Source organism: Engystomops pustulosus, chromosome 11 (assembly GCF_040894005.1).
Source record: "Engystomops pustulosus chromosome 11, aEngPut4.maternal, whole genome shotgun sequence".
In the NCBI taxonomy this organism is placed as follows: domain Eukaryota; kingdom Metazoa; phylum Chordata; class Amphibia; order Anura; family Leptodactylidae; genus Engystomops; species Engystomops pustulosus.
This window is the reverse complement of record NC_092421.1, coordinates 45770938-45796815: the sequence shown is the minus strand read 5'-3', so window position 1 is coordinate 45796815 and position 25878 is coordinate 45770938. Positions and strand designations below refer to the sequence as shown.

At 41.5% G+C, this 25878-nt stretch overlaps 1 protein-coding gene across 2 annotated transcripts in view; it reads left to right on the top strand.

Moving 5' to 3' along the window:
* Positions 1 to 24605, top strand: part of TSPAN14 (tetraspanin 14) — a 48774-nt gene extending 24169 nt beyond the window's left edge. The window contains exons 7-9 of one of the 2 annotated variants that reach the window (XM_072131019.1): positions 2750 to 2794; positions 12330 to 12449; positions 23371 to 24605. In XM_072131019.1, the coding sequence (XP_071987120.1) occupies positions 2750 to 2794; positions 12330 to 12449; positions 23371 to 23442 (237 nt within the window). In that variant the 3' untranslated portion in view covers positions 23443 to 24605. The remainder of the gene's footprint in view (positions 1 to 2749; positions 2795 to 12329; positions 12450 to 23370) is intronic. The other variant, XM_072131020.1, reaches the window with a different exon arrangement.
* The last annotated feature ends 1273 nt before the right edge of the window (positions 24606 to 25878 follow it).

Here is a 25878-nt window from a genome sequence, read left to right as displayed (position 1 = left end):
GATGTAAGAAATGAAGAAGATTTATTTTACTACGTGGTGAGTGCCAAATTTTTCTCTTTTTTTTTCTTCTTGAAGTCAGACTAGACTATCATTGTAGCTTCTCTACAGAGTCTCTCAGTAGATGAAGAATGTTGGGTCCAGCAGGAGGACCTCCAAAGATAATGCAGTTCTGTCTGCACCTTCTCACTTTTCCTGCAGTTCCAAACAGCCAATGAAGTGGCTCTTTAAAATAGCGCTGAGAGCATCATCTCTTAAGTTTCCTGGGACTGCAGGAAGTTTTGGTCCTATTTGGTGAATTCTGTCCTGGGGCAATGGTCTGAATGCCCACAGAAATGGCTCCGAGTGCCACCTCTGGCACCCGTGCCATAGGTTCACCACCACCGCGCTATACAATCAGGATGTGTGACATCAGCTATATATCTTAAAGGTGCTAATTCCCCATGTCCGAGTGAAGCAGTGGTCTAGTCTGCAAGCTGACACTCTTCTGGTCTTTGAGAGTCCCAAAGATTCATTCAGACGGTCATCCGGGGGGGGGGGGGGTGTATTTAGGGCCACAAATTTGTGTCCCCATAGTCTGTGCAATGGCGGCCCGGCGGCAGTATGGTGCCACACGTGTGGCCAGAGATCGCATTAACGCATATACAAACATCTCTGACGCATGTAGAGGAAGTTTAACCCCTTGAAAATCTCCTGATGCATATAAATCCGAATCTCAAATCTCTGTCTGGGCCGGGAGCTGTAGCCTCTTCATGTCACTGCTGTAGCTCCCCGATAGAAGAATATGTGACCGGAGCTCAGCTATCCAAAGCAGAGGAGAGAGGCGGGAGGCAGCCTGCACTTGGAGGATAGAGGCATCAGAACTCATAGAAGTTTAGTGCTCTGTGCTGCTGTCTCTGTGTATTACTGTAGCAACTCCTCCCCCCTAGACTCTGCTACATCAGTTGGAGGGGGTAGGAAAAATGTGTGATGCCGGGACCAGCTACTACTCAGCCCTGCAGTGAGCAGTCAGTGCCCTGATCTTCATCTAAAACACTGAAAAGTATGTATGTTTCTGATGTTTGTGTTTTTGTGTAGTGTGCTAGGTTTGTAAGTAGGTGTGATGTCTTATCTATATGTGAACATTGTGTGCATGTTTAATTTCATGTACAGGCAGTCCCCGGGTTACATACAAGATAGGGTCTGTAGGTTTGTTCTTAAGTTGAGTTTGTATGCAAGTCGGAACCGTATACTTTATTATTGTAATCCCAGTCAAAATTTTTTTGGTCTCCGTGGCAATTGGATTTTAAAAATGTTGGATTGTCATAAGAACCAGGATTAACAATAAATCTTAATTACAGGCACCATTGATAACTGTTAAAGCTGATTATTGTAGCCCAGGACTAAAGTACAGTAAATTACCAAAATTTAGAGGTCAGTTTGTAACTACGGGTTGTATCTAAGTCAGGTGTTCTTAAGTAGGGGACCGCCTGTATAATGTATGAATGTAGTGTGTATCAGAGTGTTTGCTTGCACAGGACTATGGTTTGTGTTAAAACGCCCATCCCCCCTGCACTATATAATGCCCCTACTCACACTGTGCCCCGCTCTGTATAACCACCCCCACACTGTATAATGCCCCCCTTGCACTGTATAAACACACCCCCCTCACTGTATAATGGCCATCCCCCCTCGCACTGTAAAATGCCCCCCCCCCCACACTGTATATTGCACACCGAATTGTATAATCCCCATCCCCCCCCCCTTTGCACTGTATAACCACACCCCCACATTGTATAATGCCCCCCCCCCTTGCACTGTTTAATGCCCATCCCTCTTGCACTGTATAATGCCTCTTTCCTACTCCCAAATAGTGTACTTCCAGCCTCGTGTCCCTACACAGTATAATGCGCCACTTAAGTAACTCATGTCTCAGTCTCTTATGCCCTCAGTGCCTGCACATACAATAGGAGTTACACAATCATAACTGCAATATTTATGTGCAGTAATGATTGCCTTGCAGGAATTCAGTATATGAACATTCCACAAAAGCACTGTATAATGACCCCCTACACTATATTATTCCCCCTTCCCCCCTCCACTGTATAATACCCCCACCTCACACTATATTTCTATTAGTGGAAATCTAATACTCCTCATCAGTGAAAAATACTCCTTAAATATGACAAAGTTGTTTTATTACTCTGTGAAAAAAATTTAGTGCAACCTCTGCATGTGGCACTGTTCCGCAACGTACACGCGCCTTGCACCGCTGTTCTCTATGGAGGGGGGAGGGATCAACTCCTCTTCAGCTCCTAGCGGTATGCCCACCTGTCTTCAGCTGGGCAGGCATATGGCTGTGTAAATGTACCCAATGGGTGCGGTCACATGTGGCTTTTACTCTGTTTTTAAATGCAACAACTGAGAAGAGATTTGCCTAACTGCACAGTGTTTAACGTTGCGTTAAAATACTGTTTTGTTTATCACCCCTACGCTGTCAAATTGCTTTTCAAAATGCAATATAAACGCCACGTGTGGAACAGAACTACATGTGGTTATAACTGGCAGTTCAATTGATTTGAACTAAGCTGCATTATGCATGTGGACTGCTGCCCTCCTCCCCTAATGTGCAGATTTTTCGGATTATCAGCAATCTACATTTTTGGGTAGAGGCATACTTTTTTGTCTATGATGTCTAAAACAATGCGTGCATGTCGCAGTTACATTTTGTGGGGGTTTTTTTGTCTTAATTATTTTTTTTTTTTTCCCACAGCAAACTGTTGTGAATACTCAATGTGGCTACGATGTCCGGAAAAAGGTAGTACATTTCCAATGCTACGTAGTTAACTGGAGAGAGTCATGGGCCAATTTGTTACCCGTCTTCCACATATTTTAATGTACTGGTCACTGCCCATGGAGCAAGACTACATGCCCCACAGTATACCCTGACATCACAAGCATCCTGTAACAGAACAACTATCCCCTGTGGCAAACACTTTTACCCTACAGTAACAAAAGGAGAGCTTACGTCATAGCTCTAAAAATTAGATGTATTATTAGGTTTTTGACCAGAGTTACATTTTCGTTTGTGCTTAGGCTATGTTTACATGTTGCATCTACATTGTGTTTACATTGTAAGTAAAGTTTGTCACTCTAAACATTATGTCAATAGAATGAAAAGGCTGCATTCATACTTGGCCTTTACATTACATTTTGAAACGCAATACAACAGTTGGAGAGAGGAGATTAGCCCTATTACATTGCTGTTACAAAACACAATGTTTGCATGCCATCATTTCTGAAAAGCTTTGCTGACACTTTAACAGTTGTTGGAATGTTTGGGCAACAGACAGGGATTCCTTGCATCACATTTCTGTATGAAGCAAGGACTCCTGTCCTGTGAACCATGGGATCTGACCAGCTCACATGTCCGATTACACTGACATTTGTGTGCACATGGTCTAAGGGTACAGCTAAACAGTGTGACTGTGATGCAGGCAGTCGTGTCAATTATGTTATTGTGACCATAATTCATAATGAAATCATTATTTGGTAAGTTTCATGTCAACATGAAACTTAATAATAATTTTATTATGTATCATGTACTGACTAGAATATTCTGCTGATTTCCGTTTTGCGCTGCATTTAGCAGGGGTTTTTGGCACACACGATCGGATTTTAGCGCATCGGCGGAGTCTTTCATGCAACACAAATTGGGGGGGGGGTGCGATCCGTTGGACGATCCGACTGATTCGGGCCAAGCGCGGGATTTAACATTTAAATTGTGCACTGCACTGGCGGACCTGCACTGGCGGACCTGAGCGGTCAAGCGACACATGCAGGATATCGGACACACGGTCGTAGTGAATCGCGCCACAATCCATGATAGTCGGACATTCCGGATTGGGTATCGCGACGTGGACAGGTAAGTAAATGTTCCCCATTGTGTTTGCATTGCATGCAAAAGACAGGGTGATCACCGAGAGAATGCGTTTCAATGAAAACACATATGTGATCAGGTCGAGCCCAACCCACTTGTGTTGTGTTTTTTGATGGTTTTTCTCTGCTAGCAAAATAGAAGAAAGCGACAGTCACCCGTTTAGTTATTGTACTTTGTAATAACGAGCTTCGTTTTCAGCTCTCTTAAGTGACCTTTTTCTTTCTTTTACTTTTCTTGCTTAAATTGGATAGGTTTTTTTTCGTTAACCTTTAAGCCAGGGGTTTGTGCCAAAAAAAATTGTTATAGTTTTGATATACTTTTGAAATCGCTGTAAAACTAACATTAGCTGCTGTCAACTTTGCATTATGACAATCTGCCACAGATCATCAGCAGATTTATCCTTTGTTTGTGAGTAGGAGAAATACGTTGCATGGAAACCCATGTGGTATCCACATCCATAATTATTTATTACTGGAGACCATCAGGATAAGCTACAGCTATTAGTTTTAAAGTTTTGCTGGCAGATTACTTAGGGCATATAAACTTTATTTTCCCCATGCCTCCACAGTGGCACCACATGAGGATTCCCCCACCCCCGGGGACAGGAAACAAAAGGATTGGAACCCTTTAAATATGGCCCCTTCTCAACACTCACCAGTTTGTTTCCTGTCACTCGGGATGGATGGAACCCGGCAGCGCTCCGCCGTGAAGACGTGCAGCTAAAGAATCCCTTTCGGTACAGGGAGGCTGCATAGAGTGCAGAGGTTCCAGGCAGGGTCTTGCCTTCTCTGTGCTTCCGGCGTAAGTCCCTACAAGCGGGAGGCCCCGGAAGATTCCCCCCACCGACATGGTGGCATGGGAGCGGGATCCAGTGCAAGTTTGCACTAGGAGGTGCCCTAAGAGGCGGGGTACCTCTGTTATGCTTCCCCATCAGCCTTTCGGCTAATAATGTCATAATGTCAATCAGTATCTAATCTAATAATGTAAGGCAGGGTCTTCGAATCAGCCTCTGCCAGCTGGCGATTGGAGCGCCAGAGGAGGGGAAAGTGCCAGCCCGGAGTGTGGTTTTTGAAGCCAAATTCAAGGTAAAGGCTCCAAGTGAGCTTGCAGCAGTGCTGCTTCCAGTAGCTAGTATTCAGTTGGGTTAGAGTGTAATATTGTTATTCATCTTCTACTCTGTTTGCTGTACTCCGTTACTGATTGACATTATGTCTGCTCCCTCTGAAACGTCTCATTTGGTGGATCCTGACGAAACCCCAGTCATTCCCCTACTCTTTGGGAGATCATGGGTAAAAATGGTTATCATCCCAATGTTTAATCTAATGGTTGTCTCTTTTAATTTGTACCCATTTGCAAAAAGTCATTACTTTCCTCATATAAGAAACAGTTGTGCAAAAAATGCATGGTCAAAAAAGATTCTCCATCCTTGCCATCTAGCTTTGAGACTTTGATCAAAAAGTTTACCAATGTGGTTGACAAAAAGCTCATGAGCCCCAGCATCTAGAATGCCAGTAACACCCTTGCCTCCTGCTCCGCAACCTGTGGTTGAGGAAGAAGATGAAATTTCTTTATTTGGAGTCTGACAACGGTTCTGGGAAACTTTTTTTTCTAAGCCAGAAGATAGGTTTTCTTTTCTTTTACTTCTTCCAATCTCATAATAGCTCTCATGGATTTAAGTAAAGAATCTATCCATCCAGGATCAGATGTTTCGGGGCCTATGTAAGAAGAAAACAAGAGTTTTCCCTGTACACAAGAATATTGAGGCATTAATTTAAGAATGGAAAGATCCAGAAAAAACATAAGGTATCAATAAATTTTAAATCAGATGTTTTTATTGGACATTTCCACCCCCCTCCCCTTTTACAACCCCAACAGATATAATATGGAGGGAAGTAAAATAATAGTTCTGTCACAAACAGTAATGTTATACAATGCTACAGACATTTTATAACCGTAGAATCATTACGATAGTTAGTTGTAGCTCTATTCCTTTAAATTGTTCACATTCTAGATTATCATTTAGGCATCTTTACAATAACCTACTCCCTCCGTCCCTACCCAGCTCCTTTAAAACCATTTGGACCTAATCTTACCCCATATTTTTTCAAATTTTCGGAATACCATTCCTTTTTACATGCGTGCATTCAAGCGATCTATGAATTCTTTCTTGTCCGGAGGCCTAGCTATGGGCAGCTATGACCTTTTTGGCTTGATATAAAGATCGCTGAATTTTGACATTAATAGGTTCTGTCAATTTATCAACTTTTAATACTCCTAATAGGCATGCTACGGTGCTCTCCTAAATAACTATGGAAAAGACTTTGCGCATCAACTCCTATACAGATTTCTCGAAGGATTTCAATTCTCTACATTCCCACATCATATGGAGTATACCGCTTCTGCTGCTCCACATCTCGGGCATTCTGAATTGGGCCTAACCCCCATGCGAAACAATAATTGAGGAGATCTATACGCTCTATGTAAAAGGAAAAGGTGGGATATCCTACAAGCCTCGCTAGGAGAAAGAATTGGTACCAGTTCTAGGGCTTCAGACCACTGCTCCTCCTCAATTGGACCCACCTCTATGTCCCACTGTGCCCGGCATTTTAGTGGAATATCTTTTATGGAGTCATTAAGCAATACTGTATAGGAATAAGAAATCGGGCCTTTAGTAGAGCTTGCTCTCAATGTTCTATTCAATGCCCCATTAGAGCCCAACTCTATCTGGTTCACCCTGGTCTGTGCCACAAAAGCATGTCAAAGCTGTAAATATTGGTAGAACCATGCATGTGGCAATGTAAACTCTGCTTTTATTTCTTTAAATGTCTTACAACTCCCCTCCGAGGATATATGTTTCAGCGTCTTTACCCCTTTCATTTCCCATGGAGTAAAGCCCTCCAAACTGAATATTTCCGGCAAAGCTGATTTCGCCAAATTGGAGTGTCATAGGTATATTTAGGGATTCCTATAATGTCTTTGGCTTAAGACCACACTTTAGACATAAGGGACATTGTGGGTTTACTACCTACTTCCCCTCCACCAAATCCACCCTCTAGGGCAGTTATGGCGAACCTTTTAGAGACCGAGTGCCCAAGCTACAACTAAAATCCACGTATTTACCATGAAGTGCCAACATAAAATTTTGAAATATGAAATTGAAATATGTTGAAGAACAAGTAGTAACTTGTTCTTCAACATATTTCAATCGTATCAGCCCCTAAGGCCACGAATACAGTTGAAAGAAGGAGGGAAAATTCAGACTCTCATTGTAGCTTTTCTCCCGATAAAGAATGAAGGGTCCAGCTGGATGACCTCCAAAAGATAATGTAGCCCCTTCCACACCTTCTTACTTTTCTTGCAGGTCCAAACAGCCAATGGAATGTTTCTTTAAAATAGCACGGAGAGCAGCATCTCTTAAGTTTCCTGGGACTACAGGAAGATTTGGTCCTGTCTGGTGAACTCTGTCCTGGGGTGAGAACCTGAGTGCCCACAGAAATGGCTCTGAGTGCCACCTCTGGCACCCGTGCCATAGGTTCGCCACCACTGCTCTAGGGCATGCATTGGTGTTGTATGTTTTGTCCACAAAAAAGAAAAAAAGTTTTAAAAAATTTATAAAAAATTCAAATCACCCCCCCCCCTTTCCGTAGAACTGATATAAAACATAATAAACAGTAAAAATCAAACATATTAGGTATCGCCGAATCTTATAATGCCCGATCAAAATATTAAAATGGTTACGGCCGACGGTAACCTCCGAGACGGGAAATGGCGCCCATGTCCGAAATGCGACTTTTACACCTTTTTACATCACATAAAAAAATGGAATAAAAAGTGATCAAAAAGTCGCACAGACCTCAAAATGGTAGTAATGAAAATGTTGTCTCATTTCGCAAAAAATGACACCTCACACAGCTCCGTACCCCAAAGTATGAAAATGTTATTAGCTTCCGAAGATGGCAAAAATAGTTTTTTTTCCTTTTTTGTACACATTCGTTTAATTTTTGAAAAATGTATTAACGCAATAAAACCTGTATAAATTTGTTATCACCGCGATCGTACCAAACCAAAGAATAAAGCTGAGGTATTATTTGGAGCGCACCGTCAAAGTCGTAAAATCTGAGCACAGAAGAACGTGACTTTTTTTTTTTTTTTTTCAATTTTTCCACATTTGGAATTTTTTTCCAGCTTCCAGTACATGGCGTGTTAAAATAAATAACATTAGGGGAAAGTAAAATGTGTTATGCACAAAATAAGCCTTCACACAGGTCTGTACACGTAAAAATGAAAAAGTTATGGATTTTTGAAGGTGGAGAGTAAGAAATGAGTGAAAGAACCATGGGTCCTTAAGGGGTTAATAATACTAGCGAGTAAGTTGCCTCACCCTGAACAAAGTACTTCTGTTGCACAAATAATCTCTTATTTTCTGCCACTTGTCCCAAGTTTTCTTTTACTACTTTCTGGGCCTCTTTCCAACTTGCTTCCTTGTCTGGTGACGGGAAGTGTGTGTTAATACATGCTTTATATATACTTCTGATGTACATTTAAAGGGAATCCCACAGGGTACCAACTGTAACCTCCACTTCATTTAACCTAAGAAATTCTTAAATTTCTATTCTGAACTCCTTGTCTAGTAGCTGCAACCAAAAACCCGGGAATGATCCGATACGCTGCGGGACAAATATTTCGCCTCTTGAATGTTTGTGTGCGTAAGTAGGGATACTATTGCCTTATTAATTCTTGATAGTGTCTCATAGGAGCTAGAGCGGTGGTGAACCTATGGCACAGGTGCCAGAGGTGGCACTTGGAGCCCTCTATAAGGGCACCCTTGCCATCACCCCAGGGTAGAGTTTGCCAAACAGGACTCAAGGCCTTTTGCAGTCCCAGGCAGCCCAGGACCCTAGAAGGAAGCTACAATGATAATCCAAACTTGTTCTTCTTTCAACTGTATTGGTGTCCTCAGGTGCCTATACAATTTAAACCTGTGAAAGAGCAGGGAGTAATACGTTTCTGCTTAAATTTGCGAATATACGCAGGTTTTGGTTGTAGTTTGACACTCGGTGTTTAAAAGGTTTGCAATCACTGAGCTATTCCTCCAAATGTCATACCAGGCTACTTCCTCCAGCAGTCTAGCCAGTACTGTCGGTTCATCCAACCTCACCTGTCGACCTGCTTTAAATCTATCTACGCTAGGAAGCAGGACGATATTATAATCTCCAAGCAACACAGGCAATTGTGATAAGGTATTAATAAAGGACATTATTCTTCTCATCACTTCACAGTTAAACGGGGGCGGAATATAAACAGCCACCAAAATCTGAGGGGTTCTGTATGTTGAGCCCCTCAATATGAACTTGCCATCCGCGTCTATAAGGAAGGAATGACATTCAAATGGTATCGTCTTGGGTATCAAAACACTTACCCCCCCACCCCCCTAGTGTGCATGGAAAACTTACAATGGAAGCTATGCACCACCCATCCCTTTTGCAAGACTTGTAAGGATTCTTTTGTTGCCATCCTCTAGTCCTCTAGTGTTCCAAAATAATACATTATACTTATTAGCCATACCACCAAATCTTGTATGTCTTAATACCCTTGGGTCTCTCTATCATGGCTCCTACTGGGAGCTGGCTCGCCCCACCTATTTCCCTTTCCCAACAAACAAACCCCTTAACTGACAACATTAGACACTCTCCCAAGGACAGGAGACGGGAGCCACGTTTATCCCTCCTGTACCTTATGCGAGTATGAATCTAATCTCTAACCTAGCTTAGAAACACGTCTTTTTACTACAAGAAAATCTAATATTTGTAATATCAGAGCTCCTGCACCTATATTCCTCAAATCGCTCCAGCACCAAAGGGCAGGAGTTATGACATTTAGTTCCAGCTGAATATAGAATCTATAATAACAGTTTTAACAGGGTTAAATCAATCTGACAATTTTCACATCGGTTTGTAGAATTATCTCACGGCTCTTCTCTGACGCCTTCTCGTCCAGCCAAATCACTGCGTTTCCCAATGTGGCGAAGAAGTGCGTATTGTCTAGGGCCACTACCCTTAATTTTGCAGGATATATGTCCATGAATATTGCTTGTCTCTTTTGCACTAACATGGAGAAATACGGATATATAGCAAATGATTTACCGTCGATGGTTAAATCCTGGTGATCTCTAGCCTTTCTTAGAATCTGATCACGGTCTCGATAGTGAAGTTGATTAGCATTGGTCTCAGCTTTGCTTCCCGGCGGGAGCGTTCTCCATGGAACTCTGTGTGCCCTTTCTATAGCAAAGAGCGGAGTAAGAGTGTCCTGTCCCATTTTCTCCTTTTAGCCAATTTTCCATAAACCCCACTCTGCCTTTTTTGCATTCTCGCCACTTTCAGATTATTTCTGCGCAGTCTGTTTTCCAAATCATCAAAAAAATTTTAAAGTGTTTCTTTTTTTCGAAGAAGATTGTCTTCTGGGACGCGCTACCAAAGGTGGATGCGCCTGTAGCGAAAATGTAAAAAAAAAAAAAAGTTTCTTCCCTTTTGAAGATCTAGGATTACTCAAGTATACCATGGATAAAAAAAGTCCACAGTCTCCTGAAGAAATCCTGGGAAAATTCAGGGGTCTGGCTTGGACAGCATCTAATGTCTGGCACACCAACGGAGGAAATCCTGGCATCAGTACCAATCCTACGTCGTGTTACAAATTTTTTCACAGATGTAATAGCGGACAGGATAAAGATGACAGCCAGATCGCAGCTTTGGCGAATGCTATATAATGGCTGAAGCTATATAATGGTGATCCAAGAACAAGTTATGTGCTTTACCCTGTGAAGGAGAACGGTTTTTCAGGAAAGGATTGGATAACATTTTAGAAAAGTTGTCTGACAAAAAGAAGGGGTTTCTAACCCAGCTACTTCCACATCATCAAGACCTCTCAGTCCCAAGTCTCGGTATTACATACGATGCTCCAGAGCCTCCATCTGGCAACCTGGATGTTGAACAGGACTGCCTATAGACTAATAGTAGATATTACCTTGTCCGACAAGCCTTATCTATCTACTATTCATGTAAACCCCCATATTTTAGAGTACTAGAAGTCTCTACTTAAACATCCCTTTTTTTTTTTTTTTTTTTTTAACCAAAGGTGGTCTCAGCCTTCCATTGTCAACAAGAAGTCCGTCTTCCTTCTTTTTGTCGTAATCCTGCTTCTGAGTTTCATTGCCTGGATGTATGTAGGTGTATACTCCATTACGTGCAGAAAACGAGTGAGTTTAGAACGACTGACCATCTTTTTGTCCAATTCCAGGGAAAGCATAAGGGAAAAGTGGCTAGTAAAGTAAATATAGCTCAATTTATCAGAACTGCTATTGCCTCCTGTTACAGATCAGAAATTTACCAATTCATCTGGGGCTCAGGGCCCATTCCACTCGGGCAGTTTCCTCTTCCTCGGCTGAGGGTGTTTCAGCTTTACTAGAACAGATATGCAGGGCAGCTCCCAGGGCCTACTACCTTCTTCCGACACTATAAATTGGACATTTCTTCTGCTCATCACTTATCCTTCGGTAGGAAGGTGTTGTCTTCCCCCTAGGTATGTTTCTCTGTTATTCCTCCAGTGGTGGTGCTGTGCAGGTGTAGGGGAAAGAGGAAAATTACACTTACTGGTAATTGTATTACCTTTTTAGCCTCCACAGTGGCACAGGTATTTCCCTCCCTATGAGTTTTTTGTTATGTTTACATAATATTTTATTTTCTGTTTTAATTCCGATTGGAAGAAAGTTGTGTTTATATGCATATGTAACTACTTATAATCTAACAAAATTGTTCTGCTTACATCCTCATTAAGGTTCTCTAAAACGAAACTGGTGAGTTGATAAGGGGCTACATTTAAATTTTGTTTTCTGTCCCTGGGGGTGGGGGAAAGCTCCTGTGGTGCTGCTGTGGAGACTAAAAGGGAAATCCAATTACCGGCAAGTGTAATTTTTTATCTTTGTGTTGGATAAATTAAGTTTCTACATGATAATTCCATACTGTGTTTTGCAGGCTCTGCTCAAGCAATTTCCAAGCAATCCATATCAATTTGTTGGGCCAGACTGCCAGAAAGCAGAATTATGAGTTTTAGATGACGCATACCCCTCTAAAGTATTTTTGGGCATATGCTATTGATATACTATCCTTTGTAGGAGTGAGAACAAAACAAAACGTGTACAGCCATGCAAAATTTTTATGTAGACAGACGGAAAATATTGGTGAAATATAATTTCACATAGAATTGTGCTTTTACCAGCGATTCTTCAGGCTTGAAGGTGTGGCATAAAGGGCAAAATGATTGCAATGCATGGTGATCCTGATAAATGTCCCCTATGTACAGGGAGATGTGGTGGGGCCATTAATAAGTACAGTAATTTTCCTCTTTTCTTTTGTTCTAGTCGCCTGCAGAAAGGGCCACAGAAACTTATGTAAAGGGCTGTATATCGGCCTTGGAGGCATGGCTACCAAGAAATATATACATTGTGGCCGGAGTTTTTCTGGTGATATCCATTTTACAGGTGTGTATATGTGTCTATGTATAACTACAAGTGTAGAGGATTAAAGCGATCTTATGAAAAAACCTCCAAGGAGGAACAAAAGTTAAATATTTAGCATGATTTCCATTTCGTCACCATGACGGCCCCACTGGAGGTTGCTTCCCCTTCCTCTGTAGGGACAGGAAATTGAGAGCATTAAATAGCCCCTCCCTCAACCTCCCACCAGTGTTTTTCCTGTCCCTACAGGGAAAGGTTGAGAGTAAACCTCTCTCTCCTCTCGGGGGGGGGGGGGGGGTGCTTGTTTCCCCCGGGGCTTCCCTCGTCCGGCCTCCTCGTGAGTCCTACTTGGGGTCTCCAGGTCCCGGATAGCCAAAATTGGATCTCCTGCGGCGTGCAGGAGACATCGGGCAGTACCGGCAGCTTTTTACGGCCCTCTCGGGGGTCTGCGGCTGCCGGCGCATGTTCTGGCGCATGGTCACTTCCGGGTTACGGAGCGCAAACCGGAAGTGACGTCAGAGACCTCAGCGTCTCGGCCTAGGAGACAGGCCATTAAAGATGACGTCAGACGCCGGAAGGTAAGCAAGGAGAAGCTTCCACCAAGTCTGCAGGTCTGCTGAGGTCTATGTGGAGCAGCGATTATCCCAGCATGGAAGAGGCTGAATTCGGTTCCTTAACCCTGGGCTCTGTAAGTAGGACATTAGCTGAACGCCAATAGGTTTTTGGCACTATATGCTGTGGGGAGTCGGCTTCTAATAAGCAATACTCCTTTTTCTAAAAACAACAGGAGAAGGATATCCCTGTAAAAGAAAAAAAAAAAAACAAAGTGTGTGATAAAGAAAAACCTAAGAAGGCACCATCCAAACGTTGCCACATTTGTAATACAAAATTGGATATTAATTATAAGAAAAGTTTATGCAAAGATTGTTTGGATAAAGTGTTAAAAGAGGAAAAGTCATCATTTTTGGATGAATTGCGTGTTGTTATGCGTGAAGAAATTAGGGCATCAAAGAGCCCACCACATAAAAAAGTCAGGCAGAACCCTGTATGTTTGGATTCAGATGATGAACAGTCCTCTTGTTCTTATGAGCTAGACATGGAGGAACAGGATATGGTGACGCTTCAATCAATACCAAATGACCCCAAATATTTATTTCCTAATGAGGATTTGGATGGGCTAATAAAAGCATTAAGGGATACCTTAAATATTGAAGACACCATAGAAGAAAGGTCGGTAGTAGATGAATTATTTGGTGGATTAAGAAGAAAGAAAGCTAGAGTCTTTCCCATCATTGAAAACTTGAAGGATCTTATCCAGGATGAATGGAAAGAACCAGAGAAGCGTATAACAATGCCTAAGGAATTTAAAAACCGTATGTTATTTGATCCAGAAGAAACAAAAGTCTGGGATAGTGTTCCTAAAGTCGACATCCCTATAGCTAAAGTAGTTAAAAAAACCGATCTACCCTTTGAAGATTCCACCCAACTAAAAGATGCCATGGACCGTAAATCAGATTGTTTGCTCAAAAAAGCTTGGGAAGCTTCCATGGCAATCCTAAAAACAAATATTACCACTACCTCTGTATCACGTACTCTGTTTTTTTGGCTAGGACAGCTGGAGGATCATCTTGGAGAAGGCACGTCCAGAGAAGAAATGCTTGACTCCATTCCGTTAAGATCAGCAGCAGCCTTTCTGGCAGATGCCTCAGCAGAAAACATCCGGTTTTCAGCAAGAGAAGCTGCATTATCTAATGCGACCAGAAGAGCCCTTTGGTTAAGGCAAAGGTCTGGAGACGTGCGCTCAAAAGCAAAACTGTGTAGCCTGCCTTTTTCGGGTGATTTTTTATTTGGACCAGAATTGGATGAAATCCTAGCTAAAGCAGCGGATAAAAAGAAGGGGTTTCCAGAGGCCAAACAACAACCCAAGAAGCAATTTTTTCGGAGCTTTCGCCCCACTAAAGAACAGCCAAGATTCAGGAGCAAGCAGACCTGGAAACATGGGTACTGGAATACAGCCAAAGGAGGAAAGAACAAATCCTTTCTTTTTGGTGCCTCAAGTAAACAAGAGAAGAAACAATGACGCCAGAGTGGGGGGGAAGATTGAAAGATTTTCTCCCCCATTGGGAAAATATAACATCCAACAGGTGGGTACTCTCTATAATAGAAGATGGCTATTTTATAGATTTTGTGTCACCTCCTCCTCACCGGTTTATCCTATCCAGGCAACCATCGAACAGACTAACATGTCACCTTTGGAAGGAAGTTTCCGACCTGCTAAAATTGAATGTCATCTGCCCAGTCCATCCAGAAGAAAGAGGTACGGGTCATTACTCACCTTTTGTTTTTGATAAACAGATTAATTACAAACTTGAAATATTTGAACAAATGGGTAACCTATGTCAAATTCAAAATGGAATCAATCAAATCCACTACGCCTTTGATACCTTACAAAGCTTGTTTATGTACCTTGGATCTCAAGGATGCCTATTATCACGTACCTATCCATACGAAATCACAAAAATACTTAAGATTTGCCGTATTATCTCCCTCTGGGGAAGAATTTCATTTTAAATTTACTGCATTACCCTTTGGTCTCTCCTCAGCCCCCCAGGTTTTTACCAAGGTCATGGCAGAAGCAGTAAAATATCTCCGAACGGAAGAAATCAGCGCGATTCCATACTTAGACGACTTCCTAATAATAGGAGATTCAGTAAGTCATTTAGAAAGCCAAAAGGATACAACAATAGAAGTTTTACAATCTCTGGGATGGATCATAAATTTAGACAAATCAGACTTAATTCCGAGTCACATAAAATAATTTTTAGGAGTGTCTTTAAATTCTGTAACCCAGACCTCGTATCTTCCACAGGAAAAGAGGAAAAATCTTCTTGGGAAAATCAAGAAGTTCGAGAAGAGGAAGTCTGTCTCAGTAAGGACAGCTATGAGTCTTCTGGGGACCATGACATCATGCATCCAGAGTGTGGCCTGGTGCCAAAATCACTCAAGAACACTACAGTCATGGATTCTTACGAAATGGGACAAAAATCATCATCATCTTCATTTACCATTGATAATCCCCTCAAAAGTGAAGGAATCACTAAGATGGTGGAAGAATCCCAGGAATCTACGGAAAGGCGTAAATTGGGTCCAATGGCCATTGACCCAGATCCAAACAGACGCCAGCAGCTCCGGATGGGGGGCTCTCCTTCCGGGCAAATATATCCAGGGTTGCTGGACCCAGGAAACAGCACAGACCTCTTCGAATCCTGTACCAGCGAGCTGAAGGGTCATCATGTGAAAATTATGTCGGACAACACTACCACGGTTGCCTATCTAAGAAGACAAGGAGGTACCAGATCAAAAAGGCTACTGAAAATATCACAACAAATATTTTCCTGGGCAGAAGAAAATATCCAGTCGATCTCGGCCATCCATCTGAGGGGCTCAGAAAATGTAGTAGCAGATTACCTCAGTCGGTCCCAAATCCTTCCCCACGAATGGAGCTTGAACGAGGAAGTCTTCCAAGAGATTGTTCTAAGATGGGGACTGCCGGACATCGACTTGTTTGCCTCCAGGAAGAATTCCAAAGTGAAAAAGTTCTTCTCCTTGAACCCAAAAGAAGTCCCCTGGGGACTAGACGCTTTTTCACAGACCTGGAACCAGGACCTAGTGTATGCTTTCCCTCCAATTCCATTGATAAGCAAGGTGTTGCAAAAGCTACTAGTCAGTCCAACCAACCTCATCTTAGTAGCACCCTTTTGGCCAAAGAAAAATTGGTTCCCAAGTCTACAAAAGTTGGCGATGGACCTTCCGTTTATCCTACCCAGGAGGCCGGACCTTCTACATCAGGGACCAGTCCTTCATCAGAACCCAGGGTTCCTAAACCTAGCAGCCTGGATCCTGAAAGCACCTTCTTAAGATCAAAAGGTTTATCATATAAAGGTAATAAAAACCTTAAAGAATAGTAGAAAACCTGTAACCCATGCCATATACTTAAAAATATGGAAAAAGTTTTGTTCCTGGTCAAAAGATATGCCTAACCAGGGTTCCCCAAATATCTGTCAGATTCTTGATTTTCTGCAGGAGGGGTTCGAGAAGGGACTACGACCTAGCACCCTGAGAGTCCAGGTCTCAGCCTTGAGCGCCTACTTCGATACAGCGCTGACAGAACACAGGTGGGTAAAGAGGTTCTTTCAAGCCTGCTCACGCTTACGTCCTACTGTTAAAGATTCATCCCCTCAGTGGGATCTATCTCTAGTTCTAGATGCTTTAACTATGGGGCCCTTCGAGCCGATCGACCCTAGTCATATGCGTTTTTTGACACAAAAAACTGCCTTTTTAATCGCCATTACATCTGCTTTGTGAACCCTATTTATCTGTGTCAGAAGATAGGATCACGCTCAGACTTGACAGAAATTTTTTACCAAAAATTGTCTCAAATTTCCATAGGAACCAGGAAATAATCTTACCTACGTTTTGCCATCCAAAAAATCCTGTGGAAGAGAAATGGCATCTACTGGATGTAAGACGTACTGTTCTTAAATATCTCGAAGCATCCAATCCTTGGAGAAAAGATTTAAATTTATTTGTTCAATTTGCAGGAAGAAATAAAGGCAAGAAAGCTTCAAAAGCCACTATTGGACGCTGGATTACAGATACCATCAAAGAATGTTATAAAATCAAAGGTGTTCCACTACCTCTCTCCGTCAAAGCCCATTCCACTAGGGCCATGTCTACATCTTGGGCTGAGAGAGGAGGTGCATCCATTGAAGAAATCTGCAAAGCCGCTACGTGGAGTACAAATGTCACATTTGCAAAGCACTATAGGCTAAATGTCTTAGCTGCCAAAGATCTGGCATTTGTCCGAAAAGTGCTTCAGGCTGTAGTCCCTCCCTAAACTGGGCATAAATTTGGTATGTCTCCAGTGGGGCCGTCATGGTGACGAAATGGAAAAAAGGAATTAGTCCTTACCGGTAATTCAATTTCCATAAGTCCACCATGACGGCCCTGATATTTCCCTCCCATGTATATATAAAAGTATTTTCCTTTTTGGATCTTTGCCTATGTATGTGAAATTTAACATACTAAATAAAATTATGTTGCAACCTATACTGGTGTAGTTATTTGATAAACACTGGTGGGAGGTTGAGGGAGGGGCTATTTAATGCTCTCAATTTCCTGTCCCTACAGAGGAAGGGGAAGCAACCCCCAGTGGGGCCGTCATGGTGGACTTATGGAAATTGAATTACCGGTAAGGACTAATTCCTTTTTTTTAGTTTGTCCTTCCTCCAGAATGCCATTATGACTACAGCTGGGAACATGAGGGAGAACTTGAGGATAGTAGTGTCAAGACGTTACCATGTCCTATCAAGATTCTAAATACTACTTGGTTTCTGTCTGATCTTTACAGTGAATTAAACCTCTAAAATTCACTATAATATTGTATAATTCACACTAGGGTTGCACAATGAGTCGAAATTTCAGTGCTTTTTTCGTTTTAAAGGACATCTATTAGCAGGTCAAAGCTTGACATACTGGTATTGGTCTCCTCTGGCAGGACCTGCTCTTCTTTTAGCTTCTTATGCCCTGGTTTTTACAAAAAAAGCTTTAAAAATTATGCAAATAAAATGTGAGGGTATCCAGGCTCCATAGGAGTTAATGAAGCCTGGAGCCCCTCGGTCCCATTTGCATAATTTTTAAATCCCTTTTCCCTATCACTGTGTTTAACCCCCCCTAACCCCCTTCCTTACCGGACCCTTTTTTTTTTTACTTTTAGCAATGGATCTATTTAACTACAAATAACAATTAAAATTCTAACTCAACATACATATGTTCTACAGGTAGACCCCAGGTTATGTACAACATAGGTTCTGTAGGTTTGTTCTTAAGTTGAATCTGTATGTAATTGTATATTTTATAATTGTAACCCCAGCCAAAATTTTTTTTGCCTACGAGACAATTGGATGTAAAAATTGTTAGGTTGTCATAAGAACGAGGATTAACAATAAAGCTTAAAGGGGTATTCCAGGAATCAGCATAATTCATATACAAGTGGGCACTCAAAATATAAGCTAATGTGTAATTAGTTGTTATTTAAAATTTTGCTCCCCTTAGCAGAAAATGCTGGTGACATAGACTGTAATGAAGAATTAAAATGCTACTGGCCCTTTAATCAGTCCGCTAATTTCCGCCGCGCGGTCCGTTGCAGGACAGAAGATGGCTGCTGGTCACATGTCCACATCACATGTCCTGCACCTGCCGGGGCAGGGTCATGTGATCACCACTAAGTTAGGCTGTAGTCGGTTGGTTGCAGTGCATCCAGTATGGTCAGTGCTGTGGTGATGGCAGTTACACATCATTACTATGGTAACAGAGAAAGAAAACCTGTTAGATCATCACTGGGAGCAGAGCATAAGTGGTAGGAGGAGTTACTGAGAACTAAAGGATCATGGAACTTGTAGTTTCCAGTGGCGGCCATCTTAGTGATAACTCCACCTACTTTAGAGAGGGCATAAATTTTGTAAATCATAAAATCAAATTATTTAAGCTCCGTTTTGTGACTAATGACATTGAGTATTGTTATATTCATTTATTTATATCATCATGGGTTTTTGTGTCAGACATTCATATTCCCGGAATACCCCTTTAACTGCAGACACCCTTTGTAACTGTTATAGAACCGTTTGTAACTAGGGGTCGAATGTTCTTTAAGTAGGGGACCGCCTGTATGTATGATATATAGAGATAAAATATATACCGTATTAGATATATTTTTAAGGGCACAGACTACAGTTTTATATGGTATTATACAATAAATATATATTTTTTTAATAGTAAAGGAAACAAATGCTAATTTTTCGTAAACTATTTTTCCAGTTTTCAATTTTTTTTTTTTTTTTTTAAGTGGTAAAAAATGTTTTGAGACAAATTAGTTTTGGGAACTATACTCTTGCACTGTGTAAGTCCATACTATTTGGTTAATTTTGTTGCTAGTTCAGCTACGCTCATTTTGGATGCCTTTTTTGCTATTGTCTTCGGAGTGTGCGGTGTCATCCTAGCTGTCCAGGAGCGGCGCCACTGAACTGCAGCTCTGTTCCTTCAGGCCACTATACTGGTCTAAATGAGCTGCTGACTATATACTGACCGTCACAGTTAAATGTCTCACAGAGCAGTATATAGTTGTACAGCAGTAAGAAAGTGGTTAAGCTGTTCAGCCTCAGACCTGTGTAGCTCACTGTGCTTCTGTCGTGCTAGTGATTCAGAGGTCTGGGAGCAGGGCAAAAAACTTATCCAAAGTGTTTGTGCGTGTCTGGTGATGCACCCTAAACTTTCAAATTCCAGCTCTGTATTTCTGGGCCCCTCCGGCAACAAAAAAATGAAATCTATAAATCTGCTATTTAACCTTTTCTAGTGAGTGCCTTAAAAGAAATCCCCAACAAGTAATAATGCTATGCTTTTGTCACAAAAGGATACAAAAACTGATCAAAAAGTTGCACGTACCCTTGAATGGTTCCAAGTAAAACTACAGCTCAAGCAGTGAAAATATAATAAAAAGTTATGACTTTAGCAGCATGGTGATGCAAATACTATTTTAATAAATATTTTGGATTCAGATACAATATTTTCCATGAAAAAAAAAAAAATAATAATTGCTATCTGTATTGAGTATTGTGATACTTTTCCGGATATGATATAGAACTCAAGGGGGAAAATTTATCAGTGCTTTTGTGCCATTTTCTGGTGCAATTTGTGTAAGAACTTGTGGTTATTATAGGATCTATGCCACCTCCATGCCATTGGGGGTGCGGCCGCTGGCAGAGGGGGTGGCCATGGGGAGTTCCTACCCCGTCCCTGTGTACTTTTTAAAAACCTGCAAACTTTTGTTGGGAGGAGTCACGGACCTTGCACACCGGAATCCAAACGCTGGGTGCACTTTGTCTATAGAGTACCAGAATTTAACCCTTAAGCCCCACCCACTTCCACAAAATGGTGTCATTGCGCTAAATTTACTCCACGCATCCGGCAGCCAGATCGAATTTCACTTCTCACAGCTGCCACCACTAGTAATGTGTCTCTTATCTGCACTGGTCCATCAGAGTTCACCATCTTTTTTGTGTTGCATCTTTAACATAGGGCGTGCAACGCAATTGTGCCACAAACGGGTCACGTGTGCCACAGTTCCAGCCCACACACTTCTTAAATACCAGTGCAAGACGTTTTAGGCATGAAGAACAGGAACAGTGCCCTACTATGTTAAATGACCTAGAACAGTAATCCCTTCGGAAACATAGATCCTTTACAGAGGACCTTTCACTACTCCAAATATCTTAGTGAACACTCATCATGTAGGCACTTGCATCCTGTTTCAGGGGCACTTTTGAAGTTCCCTCCCTTTGTTCCCAAGATATCAGCCCCAACATCTGACTATTCGCTGTGCTGTATCTTCAAAGAGGAAGAGCTGCAGCACAGGAGGGGGTGTGTGATTATGCTAATATCCTGCCACCATCCAATAGGCTGTGGAAGGTGTCAGAAGAGATTTGTTTTTTTTTTTGCGGTGTATGAGCTCTTTCAGTAAGTAATACATTTAATCCCTTCCTGACATTTGACGCAATAGTACTGCATGGCGGGAGGTGCGTTCCCGCAAAATGCAGTACTATTACGTCAAGCTTCTGGCCCCGGCTCCTGAACGGAGCCAGGGCCAGAAGCTGCAGGTCTCGGCTAAATATTATTGCTGACACCTGCCTCTAACAGCCGTGATCAGAGAGTTCTGCCAGTGCCCGGGGCTGCGCGATCCTCCTCGGTGAGCCGGGTTTTGTCTTCTGGCTGGACCCGGCTGTAACACACTGAGCATGCGCAGTATTACACTGTGTAAGAAGAATAGCTTGAAGAATAGCTTGAACAAGCGATCAGTGGATCGCTTGTTCAAGCTTACCTGTAAAAGTGATAAAAAAACTGTTAAAAACATTTTAATGAAAACCTTTTTTAATAAAAAGAATTAAATAAAGTTAAAGTCCCCTAAACACAAACATTCCCTATACACATGCAATAAAGTGAAAAAAAACACAAAAATCGCCAAAAAAACCCACATATTTTGTATTGTCGCATCCGTAACAATCCGTAAAATAACTCGGAAACATAATTAGGCCCGCTCGGTGAACGCCGTAAAAACAAAACTCGAAAAACTCGCCAAAATCTCTTCAAAAAAATGTTCTAAAAAGTGATAAAAAAAAGTTATGTGTGCCAAAATGGTATCAATTGAAAGGACAAATCAACACGTAAAAAATAAGCCCTAAACCAGCTCTGTCAACAAATAAATATTAAAGTTACATCTCCGAAAAGATGGCGATGCAAAAACAAATGAGATTTCCTCTATATTAGTTTTCCAGTAAAACTGTAAAAATAAATAAAACTATATGAGGTATCACCGTAATCGTAGTGATCTATAGAATAAATATAATATAGTACTTTTAGTGTACGCTGTACGACCCCCAAAAAATACAAAAAGAAAGGAAACCAAAATTGACAATTATCTTTTCCTCCACACATTCAAGAGTTAATAAAATCTCATCAATAAGCTAATGACCCACTAAAATGAAGGATTTGTAAAGTGCATCTCATATCGCAAAAAATAAGCCTTTATATGTCCAAATTGCCAAAAAAATAAATATTTTATAGCCAATAAAAAGTGACAATGCATAATCTGCTCTGAACAGCGCAGATTCCCTTCGATGCCCTGGCGTGTGCCCATACAGCAGGTTACCACCACATATGGGGGATTGTTATATGTGGAAGGGATTGGGTATCAAATTTTGTGGAGCGTTTTGGTATTTTATCCATTGAGAATTAGTAAATTTTTTGAAAAACACATTAATTTAGCCAAAAAAAAAAAATGTACTTTCAAAATTGTATTCTATTTTGTTTTAACCCCTGTAAAACAATTAAAGGGTTAACAAACTTCATAAAAGTTTTTTACGTACGTGTTTAGTTTCTATAATGGGGTAATTTATGGGGTTTTACTGAATGAAAATGTGAAAAATCGCACCTAACGTTCAAAGGCCCATAACATCTTACAAAAATAAGAGTATGCATAAAAAAAACCATGTCCACATAAAGTAGACATTCGGTTAATGTTAGTTATTAAGTTTTTTTGCTGTTATGACTGTGTGGAAAAAGTAGAACATTTTGGTGAAAATTTGGAAAAATTCTCAATTTTCAAACTTCAAATATCTGATTTTCTCATAAATGCAAAACATACCACCAAAATTTTTCAACTAACATGAAGTACAATGTGTCACTAGAATTAATTTTAAAATCACTTGGCTATGTTAAAGCGTTTCAAAGCGTTTATAACCACTTATAGTGACACAGGGCGGATTTGAAAAAATGGGCCGTGTCAGGAAGGTAAAAGGTGGCTTTGGCGTTAAGGGGTTAAGAAGACACAATGAAAAAGGAAAAAAAAAAAAAAAAAGGTAGAGCTGGTGCAATATTATCACAGGAGGTTTTTACACAAAACTAGGCAAGGTCAGACCTGGTGTAGTTTTGCCCGGCGGCCAATTCACATTACAATCAATGAGTGGTCACATAAGGCATAGACATTTTTTAAGCTAGTCATTTTAGACAGCACCTCTTGGGATAAGTCGGACCCAAGAGTGAGGGAACAACAGTGAAAATGAGCCTGTGCCCTCCTATTAAAATGAATTGCATTCAGTGCAGCAACCCGTTATAAATATTATCAGTGCCCACAGACTTCATATTAACAGAACATGCAACTAATCCATATTTTGTGAAAAACTGATGCCAGGCTAATGCAAATGGCATTTTGGAAGGACATGTCTAAACAGATAATTGGAATTTAAAATATATTTGATTTTGGCTGCTTGTGATGATCTATAAGAGAATAGTTGCTGTGGATGACTTTGTATAACCTGTTTTTGTTCCCCGACAGATTTTTGGGATTTACCTGGCTCGGACACTGATGTCTGACATTGATGCAGTAAAAGCCGGCTTCCGGTTTTGAGGTCCTGCCTGCTAGACTGGAAACCCTCAGAGAGAATCTCTGGACGACTGATGACGTATATTATCCACTGGAGACTCTGAGCCAACACCCTTGTTGTCTGCATTGTAAGGCCACTACATCAGCATCTTGGAGTGTAGGCAAACATCCAGCTTCTTATATAGCTCCCCCATCACTTTCCTGATGAGGCAAACCAAAACACTCCTGGGGCGTCTGTGGGTGTTAACTGAATGCTCAACACCATTTCGCACATCATGGGGTTAGCTTGGGTTTGTACATTGACTGTGATATGTTGTTGTTGGACCATAACCACTGCCAGTCTTGAGGACATTTCTTCTTTAGCTTGATGCATTTACTTCCCTCCAATGCTACAATCTCCCTACATTTCACAATGGCTGCACTTTGCGGCGAGATACCAAATATCATTTCAAGATCTTGGGTTTGTAAATATTCTAATAATGCGTTCTGTCTAATCAAACCAATAACTCATCACATTCCTGCAGGATAAGTGTTCTGGCCTCATCCATGTTACTGTAAGGCACACTTTGGCTTTGAGTCTAGGACGTGTTCACAACCATATCATATCATTTGCTTAGTTTCCAAACATCAAATAATTTTGTGCAAAGGTCTGTGTGTGTGTAATATATATTTAGTTTATTTACAAAACTGCCCGAGGCAGACAAAAACTACCCGTATCCGGGACACAGTGATGATAAGACTTCACTTTTATTATCTAGTAACTAAAAATGCAGTGGCTTAGCCACTAAAGTGCTCTTAAAGGGAATGTGCATAAAAACACAATGTGTAGTGATGCGACAGAACAGGATCAGCCGACTAATGGTCTTTAGTAGTCGCAATAATTGTTGTGCAGGGTGGTAGTATATACATAGTCAGGGAATGTTAGCCCAAACCCCTGAAGAAGCCAGTTCTACTGGTGAAACATGTTGGGGGGGCTATAAATTGCATCTTTTAACTAGCAATGTGTGTGTGTGTGTAATGAGCGAAACAGCTGAGTACATACATATGGACAGCTCTATGTAGGGTGGTTGAGGAATTTTCTCCGGGAAGCTATTATCTATCTTACTATAGGATTAGGAGAGAGTAGTAATCACAAAAAAAAAAAAAATTCTCTTTAAGAGCTGTCGTACCATCAGAGCGATCCCGAACTGTGGATCACGGTGGCAGCCCTCAATAGGGCAAATTTGCCCAGTGAATCTCCATAGCAATAACATCTATGTATACACAAAAAATAGTGTGATTGGATATTTTCTGACGGAATTATGGGCTGCGACTGATATGTGATAACTACCGTATATGCCGGCGTATAAGACGACCCCCAACTTCTGCCCTAAAAATATAGAATTTGGTATATACTCACTGTATAAGACTACCCCTCTCCCAAATGAAAAAAAGTCTGCTTAAAACTTTGCAAAACAAACAAGAGAGCAAGTGCCTGGTGATCATAACTGTAAGCTGCGATATTAATGAAGATCCGACATGCTTCTGTAAGTGCCGCCTGTGACCCCCAGCTCTGTGACGCCGACCGCTGTGACAGGGCGGCTGCATTAGCATACAGCGCGCCGCCCTGTCAGCGCGTACTAAGCCTCTTCTAATGACTGTGAGAGGCGGACTGCCGCGCATGCGCGGCGGTCCCAGGAAGCGGCTCTCTACGCGCTGACGGGGAAAAAAAACACCTCACACAGTGCGGCCCCCGTATATCCGGCGTATAAGACGACCCCCCACTGTAGCCATTATTTTAAGGGGTTAAAAAGTAGTCTTAGACGCCAGTATATACAGTATCTGTGTTTACCGACATCTCCAGTCCTTAAAAGAGTACTACCATCTTGCATACTCATTCCCTGACTATCTATATACTACCACCCTGCACAACAATTATTGCGACTACTAAAGACTATTAGTCGGCTGATCCTGTTCTGTGGCATCACTACACATTGTGTTTTTATGCACATTCCCTTTAAGAGCACTTTAGTGGCTAAGCCACTGTATTTGTAGTTACTAGATAATAAAAGTGAAGTTTTATCACATCACTTTGTCCCGGATATGGGCAGTTTTTGTCTGCCTCGGGCAGTTTTGTAAATAAACTAAAGGTCAATAAATCCCTGCCGAGACAATTGGTCCAATTTTTGTGCTAGAAGTAATATATATTTACATATATTATACACACTCCTGTAGTGTGATTATAAAAAGTCTCCAGTTATCCCGGGCTCCAGTGTCCACTGACATTTTGTAATAGAATAAAGGTAAATTCAGCTCACCACTCCCGGCTTGTCCTCCACCTGTCGTGCACGGACGATCCCGACACTCCGGACTTCGTACCAAGGAAGGAAAAAACTTTAGTCCAGCACAGGTTCCGGTGGAGTTAAAAATTGATTTTCCTTTATTTAAACAAAGTAAAAAGCTGAATATAGGCCATAATAG